The sequence below is a fragment of the Crassostrea angulata genome, chromosome 6 (genome assembly GCF_025612915.1).
Source record: "Crassostrea angulata isolate pt1a10 chromosome 6, ASM2561291v2, whole genome shotgun sequence".
NCBI classification, from domain to species: Eukaryota; Metazoa; Mollusca; class Bivalvia; order Ostreida; family Ostreidae; genus Magallana; species Magallana angulata.
The window spans coordinates 5,284,954-5,305,495 of NC_069116.1; the positions used below are offsets into that span (position 1 = coordinate 5,284,954).

Below are 20,542 nucleotides of genomic sequence, written 5' to 3' on the forward strand. Positions count from 1 at the left end.
AAGAAACTGCTTAGCTTAGCGTTTAAGACAATCTAACACGTTATTAACTTTCAGTTTAAATAAATGGTAAAGATGTTTCGTCACAATAAAATACTCTGAAAATAAAAAAGAATAATTTTTCTAATCTTGAAAATATTGTTTTGTTTGCCTTCGTGTTTTCGGTAGGTTATAAAAGGAATCGAGTTTTTTAATTTCGCGAAAAATAAATTTAAACCAAAATAATAAAAGAAAAATTCACATTTTGTAATCAAAAAAATAATTTTTCGTTAGTTGGTTGGCAGAATTTGTGTCTTATATCATTTTGATTACAATAAAAAATGACAATAACACTCTGTAAACCGTCTCAAAAATCCATAGAGCGAAATACAAATTCAAAGCAGGGCTACACGGACCTCTATTAAGATAGACGTGGAATCAAGTACCTAGGAGGAGTAAGCATCCCCTGTTGACCGGTCGCACTCACCGTGTGCTCCTCGTAAATATGTTTTGATAACAGTAACTGGTAGGTAACTTGATCGATAACAGATTATAAAGAACTGATGAGATACCTGACAGTTTACTTTGGTCTGGTGGTAGCTGCTAGTCTGACTCTCACATTTGAATCATCTAGCTTTACTGTGGTTATGTGAATGATGCTGGATACTCATCGTCTGGTAAGTAATTATTGCTTTGGTAGATTCTATCAAAAGCTTGAGTATGAGAGGGTTAGTGTCAGTAAGGTTTTTTTTATCGAATATCATTGATCGCAGAAACTTTATAATAATTGCAAATGTGTCTTGTGTCTTGAACTATTTTATATTTGATAAGATTTAATTACATGGACGGACCCTTTCTGTTTTATGCTCAAAAAATTTATCCTGACGTTTGTCACTTTATACAATTTGTATGAATCTAACGTTTTAATGTAACTAATTTTTTTTGAATTTAGTAAGCAATTGTACATCGTGTAACAAGTCTTAAATAAGCAAGGTGAAATAGTTGTGGCGATATATCTTATTAAATTCTGTGAACTTAAAATATGGATAGTATAGATTTTAGGCAATAAAGTTGGAAAAAATACAAATTTAAAGATTTAGTCAGCTAAATAACAACATAGTGTCATGTTGTAAATTTTGAATTTACTGGGTGGGTGTAAATACAAAAAGTTGTCATGTTGTAAATTTTGTATTTACACCCACCCAGTAAATTCAAAATTTACAACATGACAATAGCATGTGAAAAAAATGAACAGCATCCACAAATAATCTTTATCAGAAAGTCTTCATTAAATATCAAAGACCTATATCTGATTAAGCAACCAAGAACAAATTATCCCAATTTCGAATGCATCAGTAATGAATTTTTGCGCTTTTATATTAAAAAAACCTCATCCTTTTATTATGATATTTGGGGATTTTAGGCATTTGTTTGGAAGCCAATCTTACGAATTAAAAAGTCCAATTATTTCTTATGAATTGGATTTAAAGATTAATTTTCAGCTTTATTGACGAATTAATCTTTTGGTAAATGGATAAACCATGTTTGGTCTTTTCAGTAGACATCGGAACAGTCTCACTTAATTGAATCTTGCTGATTTGTTTCTTGCAAACGTAAGTTAATAATTTAACGCCATTATCAATTTCACTCTTTTCGTTATTCTGAATGCATTGGAGGGTCTCGTTGATCAATAAATGACACGTTTGCAATTAGTCAATATTATAATCTTAACGTCTTTATATGCGTTTTGTACATGTTAAATGACTGGCGCTTTTGTAGTTAACTAGTCAACTTATTAATCTTAATGTACTAATTCTGAACGCGTTTGGTGTATTAATCAATGACCGCCGCCTTTGTTACTTATTAGTCAACTTCAAAATCAGGCCACGAGTCAATATTGTAATTATCTAGTAACCATTCATACCAAATAGAAGACATGTATTTTTCTATGAAATACTAATATCACAGAGTAATTTTATTGATGGCAGAAATTTGGCTGGTAGGTCTGGGTAAAAACAGGTTGATAGCAACTGTATCGCAGCGAGCGCAGCAATTTGTTCTAAACCAGTTATTTGAAAATTTTTAGAGGTTTTTATTCGTATAATTATTATGTCCTTTCATGATTAATGGGGACAAATTTGACCTAAGGCAAAACGAATGGTTGCTATACCTACATGTATCTATCTTCATTTCATACAAAATTGGTATTTGAAAAAAGATCGACTCTTTCATGTGCAAATAAATTATAAAACTAAATATTAGTAGAATTATGAGAGATCAGATGAAGAAGTAATTAATAAGTTTATTTTCATTGCTTAATAAATATGTTTTGTACAATTATTTTGATAAGCTAAACTTTACGATATCGTTGCTGTTTAATCATAAATACTATAGCACTTCATGTATAGTTTTATTATTTTCTACGTTTTGGTACATAGTTGAGTGTCAAACAAAGAAAATATAGCTTATTTATTCATGGACCGTACTTTTATTCTCTTCAAACATTACTGCCATGTCGAAGTGATTATCCATCCAAATCAAATATATTGCTGGAATAATGCAATATTTAAAGATGAGCCTTTTGGTGTTACATTTTAAATCCGTTGAACAACCCAAGTCTGGAATTGATAACTAATGCCGTTTAACACTTTTTTACCAAAACAAGTGATCTTGCCTAAGCTTCATCTCCTTTAGTATCATTAATCAAGCACCATCTTGCATGCTTCAAAACCAATTCTAACCAAAATCTTACACGTGTCACTAGTGGAAAGAACTGCTCATAGGAATATATGAATACGCTACTTTCATATTTTTATAAAACTTGATTGGAGCCAATTACTTTTGGCACTGACATAAAAAAATATTAGTTTAATTCAGGCCAGGGTTGAAAGTGAAGTATTTACTTATAATAATAGTTATGGACAATGTACGAAATTAATTCCAGATATGCCAGCTAGAGCCCTGTTTTACTTGGACGCCCTCCTAAACGTGGCGTTTTGTTCGAATAAACTAATGCAATAAACCACAGCATGAAGTCAATGAAAGTAAGTCCAGAGTTTCCTGCGAGGGATGCGAATTCACCAGTTTCCCATAAATCACTTTTTTCGGAGAAAGACGTTCTACAAACTCATTACCTCCAAACCACGGGAAGTTGTCGTCGCATATTGGAGCACTGGAGAATGATCCTCGTGGTCATCGTTCCTCTCGTCGCAATGATCGTCTTCTCGTCGTTCAACTTGTCAGAAGCAATCCAGCTGAAGGAGACAACAGCGATAGCGACTTCGCGAATTAATTCTGCTAGGTATCTCACCAAATTTATACAGACAATGCAGCGAGAAAGAGGGAGGTCCGCCACATTTATAAGCTTAAACACGAAAACGAATGAATCTTATGCTGTCCTTCAAACAGCACAAAAAAACACTGACAAAGCTGCCCACAATTTGGTGTTTGAAACTGACACGATTACTGTGAATAACACAAAATTGACAAAACTCGAAATGATAGCTGACATATTAGAAATACGACGTAAAATAAACACATCCTCTTTGTCTGTTCTAGAGGCCTTGGAGTTCTTTACGAATATAAATAATGCTTTAATGGAAGACTTATTTGTCAACATAGACATTCCTTCTGGGAAAAATCTACACTCTAAGCTTATGGTTCTGGTGTTTCTACTCCGCCATATTGACCTTGTTGGGTTACAGAGGGCGAGGATTGCCTACCTATTCACCACGTGTGACTTTAATAGTAAAGAGATCCAAGTATACAAATACATCGAAGGAAAAGCCCAGTCTTATCTCAGCATTGTATTCAACTACGATTCCAACATCAAAAAGGCCTACATGGAGAACGACCTTAATGCAGATGAATATATGGATAAAGTCAACGCGGAACTTTGGTCAGAAAGTTATGCTTCTGTTTGCCGAAACCAAACGGAAAGCGAGCGGTTTATCAAAAGTGGAGAATGGTTCAGAAATGTAAGCAAGTTTATTGACTTTGCCTTTGTAATATATCACAATTCGTCCGAGCTGCTGAAGAATTCTCTGTCGACCATCAGTGATGAGGCAGACTTCCGGTTTGCTTTGTTTTCGTCCTTGCAGGTCATTTTGACGTTAACCAGTTTTGTTCTATTGGCCTGGTACATCACATGTGTAAACCGAATGACTATACGTTTGACTAAGTACGCTAACGAGATAAAGTCAAAAACTAAAGAGCTTGCAGTAGAAAAACGTCTGACAGAGAAACTGTTGTATCGCATGCTACCCATGAAAATCGCTCTTCAACTGAAGGAGGAGGGATTTGTACCCGCTGAAGAGTTTCCTGAGGCCTCTGTTTACTTCAGCGACATCGTTGGATTCACTTCTTTGTGCAGTAGATGTCGTCCAATGCAGGTTATAGATCTCCTCAACGAAATTTACTCGTGAGTAATATCGTCAGCCGCTTGTCTGTTGATTTCAAGGGATATTATTGGTTTGGTAACCAAAATGATAATTGTTTTATTTGTGTATATACAAATTGCTAATTTACTTTAAAAAGTCACCTTAGGCTCAGTTATCTAAGTATCCGATTTATTTATTTTCGTAATGGCAGTAAGAGAATCTAGCACATACTCATCAAAGATGACAGATGCAGCAACTGTGATTGAAGCTACTATCGCACTGTAAATAGCAGATAAAAAGAATTATGATTTTGATTTATTAAACATGCTCATCTAGTTGAAAACATACATAAAATATTTTCATTTTCTTAAGGAAGGAGTCTTTTTATTATCAAACATACTTCTTATAATAAGAAATGCATGAAATTTTGACACAGTCAAACGGATCATATTACTTAATGATTCTATCAGTTTAATTAAATTTGACCTTTTTGTTTTCGGATAAAGGTCAGGTCAAGGTCACTACCTTTTTCCTCAACGTAAAGAGTGATAAAAACAAGTGTAGCTCTTTATAGTTCTGTAGACATTTGTTTAAGATTTGAAGATTTAAATCTTCAATGAAATCATAGACCATGAGAGTGTTTATCAACTTATACTACTAAATTGGAATAAATATTTATACTAAAATTGATATTGCTTAGCCCGCATTTCCTCTAATTTTCTTAAATTTTGAAGAAATTTTGATTATTTTTTTATGCTTCCAATAATAAAATATTTCTAATTTTTATGTATTATGAAGACTTTATATAAAGATATAAATTGACAGAAAAGCTAATATATTGACCGTTTCATAAGAGAGAAAGAATGATTTTAGTGATTTTTTCACAAAAATCAATGTATAGAATGGGCGCTTTAAAAAGCTTATAAAAATGTTATTTGATAGGCAAATCATATTTTAAAAACATATTCTGAAACCCAAGTATCATATTATTAGTTCACATTAGTAAAAAAAATCCAACATTATTGTTATTGTTTTTAAAATGATAAAACAGACTCATAATATATATATAATCTGCTGCAATTCTGAATTGCGCAACATGTGATATTTTCCTACGCCAAAAATATAGTCCTTGTTCCATTCTAAACATTGATTACATTTTTCTATGCCAAGTTGTATGATAGTAAAAAAGAAAGAAAAATATACTATTTTAATTTCCTTTCATCTTGATTTAATGAACAATTAATCAAATTTACGTTTGACAAGTCGAAAACCAGAAAAGACTCCTTCCTTAACTATAAATATTCATGTCCCCCGTGAAATAAATGATTTTTAAAGATAAGTAATGGACCTTCCCGTTGAGTCGTGTTCCTATCTCATTTCTCCAGAGGTAAAATATCACTTTAAACTACTATCACTCCCTTTTGATCGTTTCGTGGATTAACCATTCCGTGACCGTGAATGACTTCTTTGACTTCCGTCTAAATATAGGTGGTCCCTATGGTACGAGACCTCCCTCTGGAGTCTTATTTCGAAGTAATTGTTTTTCAAGTCAGACAAGGCCATCAAAATGGATTAAATAATGGAATGCTTGTAGTAGAGACAAGAGCGTCTTTTTTTAAATTAATGTCGATTTAATCAAAGTTTCCGTGCTGAAATTCCAAATACCAATCAATGTCAAAAGAGGAATTTTGGTATGGAATTTCCTATATCGCTTTTATTTCATTAGAGTCAAAAGGAAGAACACCTTTTGAAATATTCGTCTAAAAGTCCATCTGAACGATAATGTATTTTAAAACATCACATATATCTTGCATTCTTTGAAACCACTTTGGGTTATATCACATGCAATCTCATAGAGCGATGCTTGCTAATTTGTTGCTATATTAAGATTTACAACTGTTTATTCCAGGATAAGGTTTCTTTTTTTACTTTTAAGGAAACAGTGATCTTGTACGCGTACATTGATATAAATTGGAGATTGAACGATTAATATGGGGTTTTCCATGTCAGTAAATGAAATGTCAATACGTTGTCTTCAGTTTCTCAGGACACATAAGTGTATATATGTTCTCAATATTTTGTTTCAAATAATGGAGTTGAATATCACTATCTGGATAAAGAGAGCTTTTTATTTTTGGGGTAACAAATGTGAACTGCCATGGAGGAAAAACTATAATATGCATTATTATTCTTTCATGTTAAATACTGAAATCTGATCGGTATAGACGGAGTTGGTAATCCGTTCAATTACCCTCAGCCTTAGCAACACACTTGGCAACGGGAAACAACGAATTGTTACATGCGCGTAAATTGTGCGCGTACGGTTCGCCGTAGAATTAACTTCATTTCTATATAAAAGCAGTAAAATTTTTGTAAAAAGTAAGACATTCAGTATAATAAAATAAATAGTGCCTGTTTGGGAGGGTAACTTTTGAAATTGACACCCCTCGAAAACCATTGTCAACCTCCGCTTCCCAAACAAGCACTATTTATATAGTGTTAGTTGTTCTGCCATTTACACGTAAAAAGGAGAGAAAACTGTCATCTACAATGTATCTTATAAGTTGTAGTTTTAGTTCAGACCATGATAAAGGTTTTAATCTTAGAGTTGAAGAAAACTTATCTTTCAAACACTTCATTCAATTTAGTTGTTTTTATTGAGTATTACTTTTGGTTTTTGAAGATTTTTACAGAGTAAAAGTGGCAATTACCGTTAAAGATGTTAAAAGAGCCGGATAGGTTCAAGCACACATCTTTATGCGATATAATTTTCTCGAATAAACACAGTTCTCTCTACTTTAAAAAAGATCCTTAAAAATCGATTTCCTGTAAAAATCAAATTATTGATTGTATTCATCATATTGCAGGCAATGTTTATTCATTTGAAACTAGAAAGATTTTTGTCAATTATATTAATTGCATGTCCATTACCTTTGATCATTGGCCTTATTCGTGTGACATCCTGCAACAAAAGCAAATACTCTAGAATTAGGATTCATTTTAGGGATGGAATAAAGAGCTCTTTACAATTATGCATCCAAGTGGCATCCCGAAAAAACACACGGGATCTTTTGTAGAGCTAGTTTACTATGACTATATTCAAAGTGTTCTAGGTTATGTTTTGATCATTGTGTCAGTTACCGAATTACCGTATATTGGGTACTTTCTGTGGAAGTGGGGTGGTTCTGCGATATTTTGCAGATAAGGAAAAAATCAGAGCAAATATTCCAAACGAAGAAAATTCCTCGCAAGTATCACAAATTTTGACATAGTTTAAATAATCGATTATAGATTTCAAAAGTGGTCATTGTAAAGCAGTTGTTTGTACGCCCTAATTCATGATGCCGGTGTGGTGTTAGGGGCGTATTTTAGTCGAGTGTAAAATAGAAATAAAAGTTCTTATTGACCGTGAACACGATCAGCATGTCGATCTCAAGATGTGTGAAACGCAGCAGTATTCTTCCAAACGCGGCAGTATTCTTCCAAACGCGGCAGTATTCTTCCATATCCAAAACAGACAGTGATCGTAGACCAGACTCTATGACATCCTGCAACATATAGCAATCCCGTTTCAAATTTAAACCAAGAAGTACAAGTTGGTTGTTCAGGATATCCGTTACCATGGGCACAGTAATGAATGATAGGAAACTGGCAAATCTTAGCTTCTTTAACGTTACTGTGGAATTCGTGGTGGCTCAATTTTCGTGGTATTCGTGGGTAGCCCAACAATCCACGAAAATTGACCCCCACGAATTTAAATGATTCCACAGTATTCAGAGTGTTAAGTCAGCTTATCATAGTTGAATGTTTAGTCGAAAGTTCTAAGGTAAACAATATACTATTAAAGTCTGTTGGATTCATTTGTCAAATAATGTAAGTTTATTTCTCCGTAAAAAGACTATGATTAATATTATGGACATTTCTTCTGAGTTCTGTTTCTAAATTAAAAGAGAAGATTCAAACATGATGATAAAATTTTCTTTTAATATTTTCGGAAATGACACTGTCTGAACAAGAGTTATCAAAGTATCAACATTTAATTTCCTGTAACACTGAGGAATAAGAATATTGAGAAAAAACTCTTACTGGTAAATGTGTGTTTCAAAATGAATCTATATTTCACGAACTAGTAGTTCTGCAAGCTGCTGCAACACGCCACAGTCCTGCAGTATATAATGTGCATTTTGTGATGTAAAACTGCTGGAAACCAAACTTTTTAAAGAGAACTGTTCTGAAAATAATTTTCTGAAGTACTTTAAAGTGTCACAAAATCAACATAAACATTTTGAAGAAAGTCAAAAGTCATCAGAGTGTCTATAAACCTTAAAAACTTATTAATTAAAAATCATTCTTCAGCTTGAAAATGTACCTAGTTTTGATACTGAACCGTTATTTTTTAGCCTCTTTGATACTTGCATTGACAAGTATGATGTGTACAAAGTCGAGACGATTGGAGATGCCTACATGGTCACCAGCGGAATTCCTGTTTCTAATGGAACTGCGCATGCGCTTCACATCTGCAAAATGGCTCTGGACATCCGGAATAGCATGACGGACTTCAAATCCCCCGTGCATATCGACGAATTTATCCGCATACGCATAGGAATACACTCAGGTAAGTCGACGTAACCGTAGCTCTAATTATGTATTGTTTTTAATTAAGATTTATTGTAAACGTTTTATATAAAGCGTGTACGATATTTGACAGAATATGGATTTTCAATAAATTAGCGTAGGTTTGAGTTAGAACATTTCTAATTGATATATTTATGCATATTATGCATAGCATTTAACGTTGTACTTGATATAGCGGAAGCTACTTTCTTTGAAAAAAAAAAAAAAGACACAGCCAAATGTAATGCGTTTATAATATTGCCTTGACTTTTGTACTTTTGAGTTAATGACATTTTTGATATCCATTGTAAATTCTTTTATAATTATCCTACGACCATTACCTTATGATCTATATTTGTAATCTTGAAACTGACAGTGGTTTAGTGAATGTAATTTTTATGACGTCACTGGTCAGGTCCCTGTGTGGCGGGAGTGGTCGGCCGGAAGATGCCCAGGTACTGTTTGTTTGGAGACACCGTCAACACCGCCTCTAGAATGGAGTCCACAGGCGAAGGTAATAATTAACGGGGCTCTTATTCACATTTCTCTGGTTTTAAACTGAGAAACCCTGGTCAAATGACGTAAGTTTAGTTAAGGTTGTCATATTGCGTAGGCTGCATATTAATCTTGGTCGAAAAATCGGATGCTGTGTATTATTCATTGTTTGGAGCCCCGTGCTATGCTTACAGATTAGGATTAGCTAAAATCACATGAATAATTAGAATTACGTGTTTCCGCCTTCATGTTGTAATTACTACCCAAACAGTAAAATGTAATGTATATAGAATCGATTTTCTATTTCACTCATTTTCTGATTTTCATAAAATTGGGTTTTTCCGTTCATCTCTAATGGAAGTGACGTTTCATTAACATACTTATTTATTTGAAAATTGTGTTTATTCAGCTGGGAAAATTCAAATGAGCTCTGCAACATGCGACATCATCGAAAAATACAATCAGTTCCAATACTCACCTAGGGGCCGAGTTAAAATCAAGGTAATTAATATTGTTGTCCATTTACTTAAAACCTGGTCCTTCAGTTAATCACGAATCCCAAGGGTTTGCTGTAATTTTCAGTAGAGATGACCATTATCTTGTGATTAATTTGCTAGTTTAAGGAATGGTTTAGCATTAAAACATTTATTAAATAAAGTACATGCCTGAACGGAAATACTTTAAAATCAAGTTTAATTTGTTTTAGTGGATTTCTTCCTTTTTTCTAATAATGTAAAACTTAACTTTTTCATGTAGGGTAAAGGAGAAATGATGACTTATTGGTTAGAATCTTCTGATCAAAGAACACGTGTCCAGCTGCTGTCATGTTGACACACCTTTCTAAACGACCACGTCTGGCTAGCAGACGGGTGCAAAGGATCCAGGAACGTGTGCTTGTCTACGGACATATGTCATCGATTAGAGGACAGATAGACAGAAAGACTTAATTATATACTGTGGTTTCATCAATATTCGTTGAATACCAATTTTCGTGGATTTCGTTCTTTAGTTGATCCACGAAGTTTAATTTCATCGAAGTGCAATTTCTATTAACATTTTGTATTGATATGGTCATTAGCCACGAATTTACCTATCCTTGAAACTGTGATTTTCACTTCATCCACGAAAATTGATACCCTTGAATATCAATGAAACCACAGGAGAGAGAGAGAGAGAGAGAGAGAGAGAGAGAGAGAGAGAGAGAGAGAGAGAGAGAGATTTAGTTATATCAGTATACCCAGTGTAGTTATATCAGTATATCCAGAGTCGATGTACAAATGAAAAGTAAACAGTTGTCTACTTTTTATACTATTTCCACTATATTAAAGCTGACCAGATTTTCTAAAGCTTGTCTAATTACCTTATATTCTTTTCCAATGTTTTATTTCAATATAGACAAAAGGAATGAAGAACAGGTAACAATACTTTGAAGTCGAGGATAAAAAAAAAACCTTAAAGAAATTATAATCATTATGATTGATTCAAAATATTTTTTAAGCATCAATACAAGTAACATCTGTTGTTCCTAAGCAGTACCATCCTAACCTTGTTGTCCTATGAAAATATTTCCTAGAAAAAAAACTCCAACAAACGTAAGGTGACTTTGGAAGCCAAACAAGCATAGCTGTTGCACAAGAGGGAGTAGACAATTAAGCTTGAGATTTTTCAAATCCAATTACCAGGTGAAAAAGGAAAGGCCTAACTGTGAGAAGAAAAATTGTGTTCACTTTTTTATTATTTTTATTATAATAAATTTGTTTAAAAACATATTCAATTTCCTTCTTGTTTAGAGAGCAGAATGTCTTTCTCTTAATGAACTAATTTTTTTAGAGCTTACCATGCCTATTTCATAATACATCTTAAGGTATACGTTTACTCAGAATGAAAAAAAACTCCACTGATGATAATGAAAAACCATCTATTGTGTGTTAAAGACCTATCATGGTAGTGCTATTTTTCACTTTCAAAAAAGTAGGTCAATGACCTGCTTTTTGAGATAATGGCAATTGAATATTTTTTGAAAATTTAAGAAAAGTCCCTAAAAATTTTACACGTTGATTGAAATTTTCTTAATTGTGAAAATGATACAAATTGCTTAACTCTTTTAAAAATGAAATACAGTTTATGAATGGCAGTGACACTAAACAGACACAAAGCATTAAGTTTTCATTCACAAATTTTATAAATATTCCAGTCCGAATTTCCTCGACTTTTTTTTTTCAAATTCATACCCTTTTTTGATTCAATTAAACAAAAAACTGAATGATGATAATACTTAAACATTTATAGTATTAAACTATGTATATTGACCTTACTCTGCAGGCATAAAAGTTATATGAGGTCAATGATCAAAATTTTGAGATATGGTGTCTTTTGTCGTTTTTAAGCATTTTTCAATATTTTTGTAGTGGTTGCCATTCGAATATTTAAACGAAAAAGTGAGATAAAAACAACGTAAAATATGCAAAATTATGTTGACTAACAAATAAAATCTTAACTTTGAATATTACAGTACCACCAAAAATATTTCAGGGAAAAACAAAATCTGAAAATTTTAGTCCGAATTGCCTCTGTTTAGCTAAAAGTCCAACGTTGTTTGAGCCTAATTCCATAATGTAGTAAAATATCGAAAAGTTTGTCAATAATAATTCATTTCATAAATAATTTAAGTGTTAAGAACAAATTTTACTCATGACATTGAACTTTATAACAATCTGAAAATGAGAACTCAAACCCTGAGTAAACAACGTCCTTAAGAGTAATAGCAATTCATTGAAATTAAGTACACATATGACAAAAGAAAAATGGTTCATGTGAAATTGCCTCGCGGGCTGAATTGGATGACCAATTAGAATGTCATTATGATAAAAACTATATTCATAAAAAAATGATTCTTTAACTCGAGTCCGTCTATGATGCGACAGCAGATCATGGTGTGCTCTATCCAGGCAACACTGAGTTTACTTCATCGGAAATGGCCGAGCCTTGATAGTTTCAGGGTACCACTGAGAAATCGTCATTGAAACTTATAGCCGATCGTTGATACGTCTCGGTTACCACTGAGAAATCGTCACCGGATATAGCCGAACCTTGATTATTTCCGGGTAGCACTGACTTAAATGGCCGAACCTTGATAGTTTCCGGGTATCGTTGAGATATCGTTACCGGAAATAGCCATACCTTGATAGTTCCCGTGTACCACTGAGTTATCGTCGCTGAATATAGCCGAGCCTTCTTAGTATCAGATATCACTAACTTATAATCACGACCCCCGGATAGTTGCCATCGGAAATTATGAAGAAGAATTTTGAGCTATATTAAAATATATCATGATTTAAATCGGCAATATTTTTCTATAGCCCTTTATTGAATATCCAGTACTTGAAGTAAAATTAAGTTTTAAAAGCAATATTGATGTATTCAGATTCTTTGTAATTTCTTAAAGTGTAAAGAACGTCTTCGATAACACCGCCTTTACATATAGCAGTGACAAGTTATTGGGGTGTTCGAATACATCAGCCTCAATACTTTGTCCAAGGTCACCGTGTCTGCCACCTTTTGATGATTTATAACAAAAATACACACACTTGTCGGAGAAGTACAATTAAAATCGATATTAGGGCATATCCAAGATTTACAAAGAGAAATTGGCAAAAAAAAAAGAGCCAACAGATTTTTACAGAGATATATAAGTGGAAATCCTGATATATTTTTTTCATTGGGAATTTCTCTGAATACCTGGCCTCTCGCAATTTTGCAATGTCGTCAGTCTGGAACTTAATTTCGTTTGCAAGAAAAATCCCCCGTAAAATACACCTGTCTTTTTTTAAAAACATTTTGGCATGTTTTGAATCTACATGTAACTCGTCCATCCAAATTTTTACAGACCGGGGGCTACAAACCCGCAGCTCATACAAATCTTGATCGACATATTAAAGAATAATGTAACGCAAAGGAAACATTTTTCCCCTTTGATATGTCGGTCAAGAAATAACCAATTCGTTAAAAAAGCAAATATTTACATCCACTCAGTATGAAAAGAAATGACAAAAGAATGAAAGTTAAGAATTTTTACGACTACAACAATATTTCATTTAACACAAACCAGATGCGCCTTTAGCTGATGCAGGGTTTTTAATTAGACGCAAAATGTTCAAAATGTACATTTAAAACTGAGATAGAATTAAAGAAAGATTGATAGCAATGACTTAAATGACTCGGTGGGTGAAATTTGGACGACCGTAAACATGTTTCGATCTCAAAAACCGCAACATTAGAAAGGAACTTGCAATTCATGGTGGCGCAATTGAAACAGTCCATGTTTTTATCTAACTTTTAGCAGACAATACGTGTGTCTGTGTGTGTGAATATATTTATCTTTGTCATAAATACATATGTTTTGATAGGTAAAGTTTTTAAAAAGCCATCCTTTGCCTATTTTAAAATAATATTCAACTAAAACACGAATTCAAACACTATTATCCTTAATGTTTATTGTTTTATTTTGCTTGTTTAAACATAAATGCTAAGGATGAACTCTTTATCAAAGCCTCGTCATACACTCGGTCTTTCGCTCTTTTTCCCGCTACTTGATTGTATTGTCTCGCGAGACATGGCGGGTTAGTCGGCTCTGAGAGGATTATATCGACCCAGGATGAGACAAACAATCGTTAATACGATGTACCATCAAACGTATAAACACACAAAAAACACGTTCTGTCCTTCTCCTTTGTCCCGGGCCCTCCTGTTACATGCGTCCACATCACCGATTGTTTTAAGCCGACAGAACCCATCTATCTCCAGTTTCGCTGACCATCTCTGCCCCCTCCTCCCAAATAGCTTACATCGGCCCTACGTACCTGTATATATAGAAGATATAGTCACTGTTCCAACCGCTCGTCAAATGTCTGGAGATCAAACAGGTTTGTTAATATACTTTCTCACATTTCCCCCCAAATCTATTTTTTATGATACAGAAACTAAATATATACATGTATAAAGTTACTCCCCTTATATTTATAAAAGAATACTCTGTAATATTAAAGCTGGTTTTAAATTGATCGACATAATTAAAAAATGTGTAAAATTTTGAAGAACATAATTAAAGATTAAAAACATTCTTTTCTTTTAACAGTTTATAAAAGATTTTTTTCTGTCAACGTATCGTATTCAATACTGTATCTATGTGTCTTTTACTAATTAAAAATCTTTAATTATCTATGAGTCCATGACTCATTAAGTAAAAGCCATATGTAACAAATGCATGCCAAAGTTCCAGTTTTATAACCTAAATGGGAAATATTCATCTCACGAAAACAATTTTGAATTAATCTCACACTATTTAGTAAGTTACAAGTTTTACATTTGTCTACCTATGAAGAGCTCCAATGACTGCAGGGCAATATCATTGTTTTTCTTATTAAATTAGAGGCCCAAAAAAATGAAAAGCCCTGTCACTTTGCTATCAAACATCAAATATTTGCCCAATTTATTTTGATAATTTACTTTAAAATGTTGTATAATAAACTCTTTATGTAAGGCCTCATGTAAATCACGTTACAGTCCAGTTACAGTTACTTATAAATCAGTTACAGTTCCGTTACAGTACAATTACAATTTAAGTTCATTTACAGTTAGAGTCTAGGTAAAATAATCTGAAGCAAAGAGCCATGTATTATAACCGTCATAGTATGTTCGTGTTTTACCGCAAAGAAATATAAGTCTTCATTTCTGGTACCGTCATCTATTGAATTCGGTCATCATAAAGTCTTTAATCAAGGTTTATAACATTATCATCATTTCCGATAAAGTAATTTTATGAAAAAAGCACAGAAGCGTTCAATGAAACTAATTGTCAATTAGGATCTGTGGAATGCAGTGGTCCCCGGATACAGACAATGCTTCATAGTATTAAGCAACTTTAAATCAGGATTCATTTAAAAAAGCAGATTTTTAACAAGATTGTAGATTAAAGAAATGAATCAAATATACAAAAGGATATTGATAGACTAAAGCATTAATTCACCCTGCTATGAAAAATTTCAGCTTCCTGTTGTCAACATGTTTTTATTGGCGCTAGTATTCGGTGCTGCACTAATCAACCAAGGAGCTACCCAAACTTGTAAGTACAAAGAGGAGACAGATAAAAGGAGACCAGAATCCAGCTCCTAGTACATCCCAAATCTATTTAAATTTGCTCTCGACGCTTGGAATTATAGGAAAAACATACAAAATAATCAAAGGGATTACAGATCGTTTCATCCTTCAATGCAAACAATGTTTCAAGACTAATAGATTTTTATTTCAATTATATTTTGCACTTTTTTCGAGCTGATGTTTAGTATACGCGACAAATGGGAATGGGGTTGCCGTTGATACAATTAATTTCCCAACTTTAAGATTTTTCTGTTGTCTTTTAACTTTCGGATTTGATTAATCACCAGATATACTACTAGCTGATCATCAGAGTTGCTGGGTTTTTTTAAGGGCTTACTTTCTAGCAAAACAAGACAGAACAATTATCCACATACCATTTATTTTATATGTTTTCATCATCTGACATTACTACAGACGTTCTCGTCAAATGAATATACTAGTAATAAATAGAATACAATATCATTAAAAGGAATCGATTTTTGTGATGCATTCTGTTCTTGGTTTCTTTCAGTTTCACAGATTGATCCATTGGCTATAGGTAAGAGGTCTCTGGGGAAGAGAAAGCAGTATATTACAAGGTGGAAACACATTAAAAATCAACACAGTTTCATTTCTACTTCTACAAATTATAATTTATCTTTAACAATAATTTAGAATTCAATAAATTCAAGAATCATAAGAATTTCCAATCCTCAGACATTTTATCTACTGTTTTGATCATAGGCTATGACATTACAAGATGTGGACCTCTAGATATTGCCCTCATCATCGACGCTTCCGGAAGCATTGGTCCACGTCGTTTCAGCAAAATGTTAAGCTTTGTGGCCGACTCTCTGAAGGCGGGAGATTTCCAGTCTAACCTCCGGGTGGCAGCACTGACCTTCTCCAAACGGTCGGTGGTGGAGTTTCTCCTCAACACCCATGTTTCCAAACCAGACCCGAAACAAGAGGTTCTGAACAACATCGCCGAGCTGGTATACACAAAGGGTGTCACCAACACTTCCGGTGCTCTGCGCGTTGCTAGCGAAACCTTGTTTCAGGAAAGAAATGGCGACCGAGACGCCGTGCAGAACCTGGCGGTGATCATTACAGACGGGAATTCAAACGTCGACAGGGACCCCATACAGGACGCCAACAAACTGAAGGCGGACGGTGTGTACATCGTGGGGATTCTGATCGGGACGGACAAGAGCATTAACCAGGAGGAGATGGAGGCCATTGTATCCAACAAGGACGAGTTGATACGACTGAAGAAGTACGAAGACCTACTCCCCTTCAGAGAGACCATCGTCAGGAGGATGTGTACACGTAAGAGTCCTCTATTTTAGTCGTGTCGAATTATTCTTATTGTTTAAACATTTGCTTTGTCATGTTCAGTTTTAAACAAATATCTGTTTGACTTACAGCATTTTTCAGTCCACGTAAGTTTCTACCTTTTGACTTGTCTATACTTCTATAAAGTCATTTATTGTGTCTTGCAAGTTATATAATTACATAACAAAAATCAAAATACTAGTATTCTAGTTTTTGTCTATGCATTTTAGCAAACTGTCAAGAGGGAAAAATTGAGAAAAAAGACTGCCGAAAAATGCAGTGTATAAACGGTGAATGGAAAAATGTCGGTTTCTATGGTAAGATATGCTTTTTTTATATTTTTTGTCATCAGAAAAAGCATAATGATATGGGTTATTGGATAATTGTGAATATTGCTAAATTGTACCGCTGCATGCAAGTCACAGAAAGAAGAATTGGTGTAATACAATCGAATGTTTTTATACTCCCTATGTTGGGTTAAGCATTTTAAGTACCCGTGTATTTTATGGGAACAATATAGATTGTAATATCTGACGTTTTCTCAGGTTGCTGTTTTAAGGGAAGATTTCTCTCCTGGAACCAAGATTATCAGTTTGACTGTGACACATACAGATGTTTCCAAAAAGGGGCGTGTCAAGATGACGCATGCGAGAACTTCAACGTCAACAAAGTCAAAGATGGTAAGCTTTTCTTATCTTACAGTCACAAATTAACACTCATGCAATATTCTACATTTACCTTGCATGTTTCTTTGTCTTTTCAGGATGTATGGTCGGCGATAAATGCATTGATGACGGTGCATCTGTCGTTGAAGAAAATGTTTGTGAGACCTTCAAATGTGAAGCAGGAGAATACAAAATGATCCAAAAAGGTGTTTGTTACTTTGTCCTTTGAATTGAATTTTAATCGAAATTCCTTCATTAGGACAGTTAATACCATTATAACAAGAGCTTGGACTTTGGGTAGTTGTCAAACAGCAATATGACGTAGGCCTGTCTATTTCATTGCTAGCCACTCAGCCATGGCTCTTTGAAATCAACAAGATTTGTCTGGCTCTCTAGCTAAGACTTTTCAATCGGTGCATATTTCGCTTGAAACCGCGTCTTTTTAGGGCTTTTCGACTTTCGGTCGAAAAGACCTATTGTTATTCTGTTGTTTTATTATTATTAGGGCTTTTCGACTTTCGGTCGAAAAGACCTATTGTTTTCGTCTTTTTTAGGGCTTTTCGACTTTCGGTCGAAAAGACCTATTGTTATTCTGTTGTTTTATTATTATTATTAGGGCTTTTCGACTTTCGGTCGAAAAGACCTATTGTTATTCTGTTGTTTTATTATTATTATTATTATTAGGGCTTTTCGACTTTCGGTCGAAAAGACCTATTGTTATTCTGATGTTTTATTATTAGGGCTTTTCGACTTTCGGTCGAAAAGACCTATTGTTTTTGTTCTGTTTTATTATTATTATTTTTCTTTTTCTCGACAGATTTTCCGTCAGCGATTTTTTGAAAACGGAAAGGATTTCAGAAATAACTATGCAATAGTCTTATAGCATTTTTAAATGTCACCAGTATGTAAGGTTTTGGATTTCCGGTTCCGGTACTTCCGGTTTACACAAGCAAAATAGTAGAAATTAAATGAATTAATATATTGTTTTTATTTTTAAAGGAAATTCGTTGTAATTTTAGAGTTAGATCAATCATGTCGAGTTGTTTAAAAAGTAAACCGGCGGCGAGTTTCTATCTCTTACCAGTTTTGAGATTTTAGGCCTCAAACTTGAGAAAAGGGGGGATGAAAAAATAAAAAACTCAGAAAAGCTTAGGAATGTTCTAAGACGGATATATATTGTTTAAATAGATGTAATTAAGATATATTCCAAGTTTCATTGAATAGTATTGAGTAGTTCCGGTTTTATGAGCCGATGAAAATTGTCTATGAGAGTTTCTATGTTAAATTGAATTCACGCATGTAACGTTTTCTCAAACAGTTTTCAAGCAAATATTTTTATATTTTGTATTTGCAATTAGGGACCTAATGCGCAGACCGGAAAAGGTCTTGGGAAAAAAATTCCGAAAAATAAGGGACCTGGAGGGGTCAATATTAAAAACGGCTCTTTAGCTGTAACTTTTTTATTGTTTATCCGATTTTCAAATTCTTTTCGGTTTATAGTTCAGAATAAAGGGTACAATATAAAAATTATGGTCCGAGGGGGCACTTTTTGACTCCTTATAGGGGTTTTAAGGGTCTGAAAATGATAACTTTATCGAAATTCAATTTTCAAGAGTTATCTCGCTTTGCTTAATAAATGATTAGGATAGATATTGTATTAATAGACGTAATTAAGATATATTTCAAGTTTTGTTGAATAGTGTCTAGTACTTCCGGTTTTATGAGCCAATGAAAATTGTCTACGGGAGTTTCTATGTTAAATTGAAATCACGCATGTAACGTTTTCTCAAACAGTTTTTAAGCAAATATTTTTATATTTTGTACTTGTAATGAGGGACTAAATGCACAGACAGGAAAAGGTCTGAGGAAAAAAATTCCGAAAAATAAGGGACATGAAGGAGTCAGTATTAAAAACAGCCTTTTAGCTATAAGTTTTTTTATCATCACCCAATTTTTAAACTCTTTTCAGTTATTAGTTTAAAATAAAGAGACAATTCAAAAATTATGGTCAAAAGGGCCACTTTTTGACTCCTTATAGGGGTTTTAAGGGCCTGAAAATGATAACTTTATCACATTTGAAAAAAATTAAAATTCAAGAGTTATCTCGCTTTGCTCAATGAATGATTAGCATTAGAGCTTTTGGCATACCAAAACTCTTGAATCTTAAATGAGTACTTTCTTATATAAGAAATTTGAGAACTTTTATATGAGGAAACAAACGATATAGTTGGATAAAAATTCTGAAGTTGTCTATCTTTGGGCATTTAATTTCTTAAAGGTTAACGTGTGGGTATATGCTCATGATATTTTCCTAATTTTTAATACACAGATTCTGAGAGAAAATATGATAAATTTAAATAAGGGGTTTTAAGGGCTGTCGAAAAGCCCTTCCTTTTTGTTGGAGACAAAAATAGGTCTAGTTATTATTATTATTATTATTCTTTTTCTCGACAGAATTTCCGTCAGCGATTTTTTGAAAACGGAAAAGGTTTCAGAACTAACTTTACAATAGTCTTATAGCATTTTTAAATGTCACCAGTATGTAAGGTTTTGGACTTCCGGTTCCGGTACTTCCGGTTCACACAAGCAAAATAGTAGAAATTGAATTAATCAATCTATTGTTTTTATTTTTAAAGGAAATTCGTTGTAATTTTACAGTTAGATCAACCATGTCGAGTTGTTTAAAAAGTAAAGCGGCGGCGAGTTTCTATCTCTTATCAGTTTTGAGATTTTAGGCCTCAAACTTGAGAAAAGGGGGGATGAAAAAATAAAAAACTCAGAAAAGCTTAGGAATGTTCTAAGACGGATATATATTGTTTAAATAGATGTAATTAAGATATATTCCAAATTTCATTGAAATGTATTGAGTACTTCCGGTTTTATGAGCCGATGAAAATTGTCTATGGGAGTTTCTATGTTAAATTGAATTTACGCATGTAACGT

At 33.5% G+C, this 20,542-nt stretch overlaps 2 protein-coding genes across 3 annotated transcripts in view; both read left to right on the forward strand.

The window, feature by feature from the left end:
* The first annotated feature begins 459 nt into the window (after positions 1–459).
* LOC128189177 (adenylate cyclase, germination specific-like) lies at positions 460–10,734 on the forward strand. 2 transcript variants are annotated; one of them, XR_008244211.1, is made up of 7 exons: positions 460–653; positions 2,921–4,396; positions 8,756–8,970; positions 9,385–9,483; positions 9,874–9,965; positions 10,221–10,485; positions 10,678–10,734. XR_008244211.1 is itself a non-coding variant. In XM_052860675.1 (6 exons), the coding sequence occupies exons 2-6, from the start codon at positions 3,006–3,008 to the stop codon at positions 10,293–10,295; spliced, it is 1,872 nt and encodes a 623-aa protein (XP_052716635.1). In that variant the 5' UTR covers positions 460–653; positions 2,921–3,005; the 3' UTR covers positions 10,296–10,669. The 2 variants fall into 2 exon arrangements, 1 of the variants encoding a protein (XP_052716635.1); XM_052860675.1 differs by lacking the exon at positions 10,678–10,734 and having other exon boundaries at positions 10,221–10,669.
* Positions 10,735–15,509: 4,775 nt separating this feature from the next.
* Positions 15,510–20,542, forward strand: part of LOC128190598 (extracellular matrix protein A-like) — a 55,767-nt gene continuing 50,734 nt past the window's right edge. Inside the window, exons 1-7 of the mRNA XM_052862711.1 lie at positions 15,510–15,585; positions 16,132–16,158; positions 16,344–16,928; positions 17,027–17,041; positions 17,165–17,251; positions 17,480–17,614; positions 17,698–17,805. Coding sequence (XP_052718671.1) covers positions 15,525–15,585; positions 16,132–16,158; positions 16,344–16,928; positions 17,027–17,041; positions 17,165–17,251; positions 17,480–17,614; positions 17,698–17,805 — 1,018 coding nt within the window. The 5' untranslated portion in view covers positions 15,510–15,524. The remainder of the gene's footprint in view (positions 15,586–16,131; positions 16,159–16,343; positions 16,929–17,026; positions 17,042–17,164; positions 17,252–17,479; positions 17,615–17,697; positions 17,806–20,542) is intronic.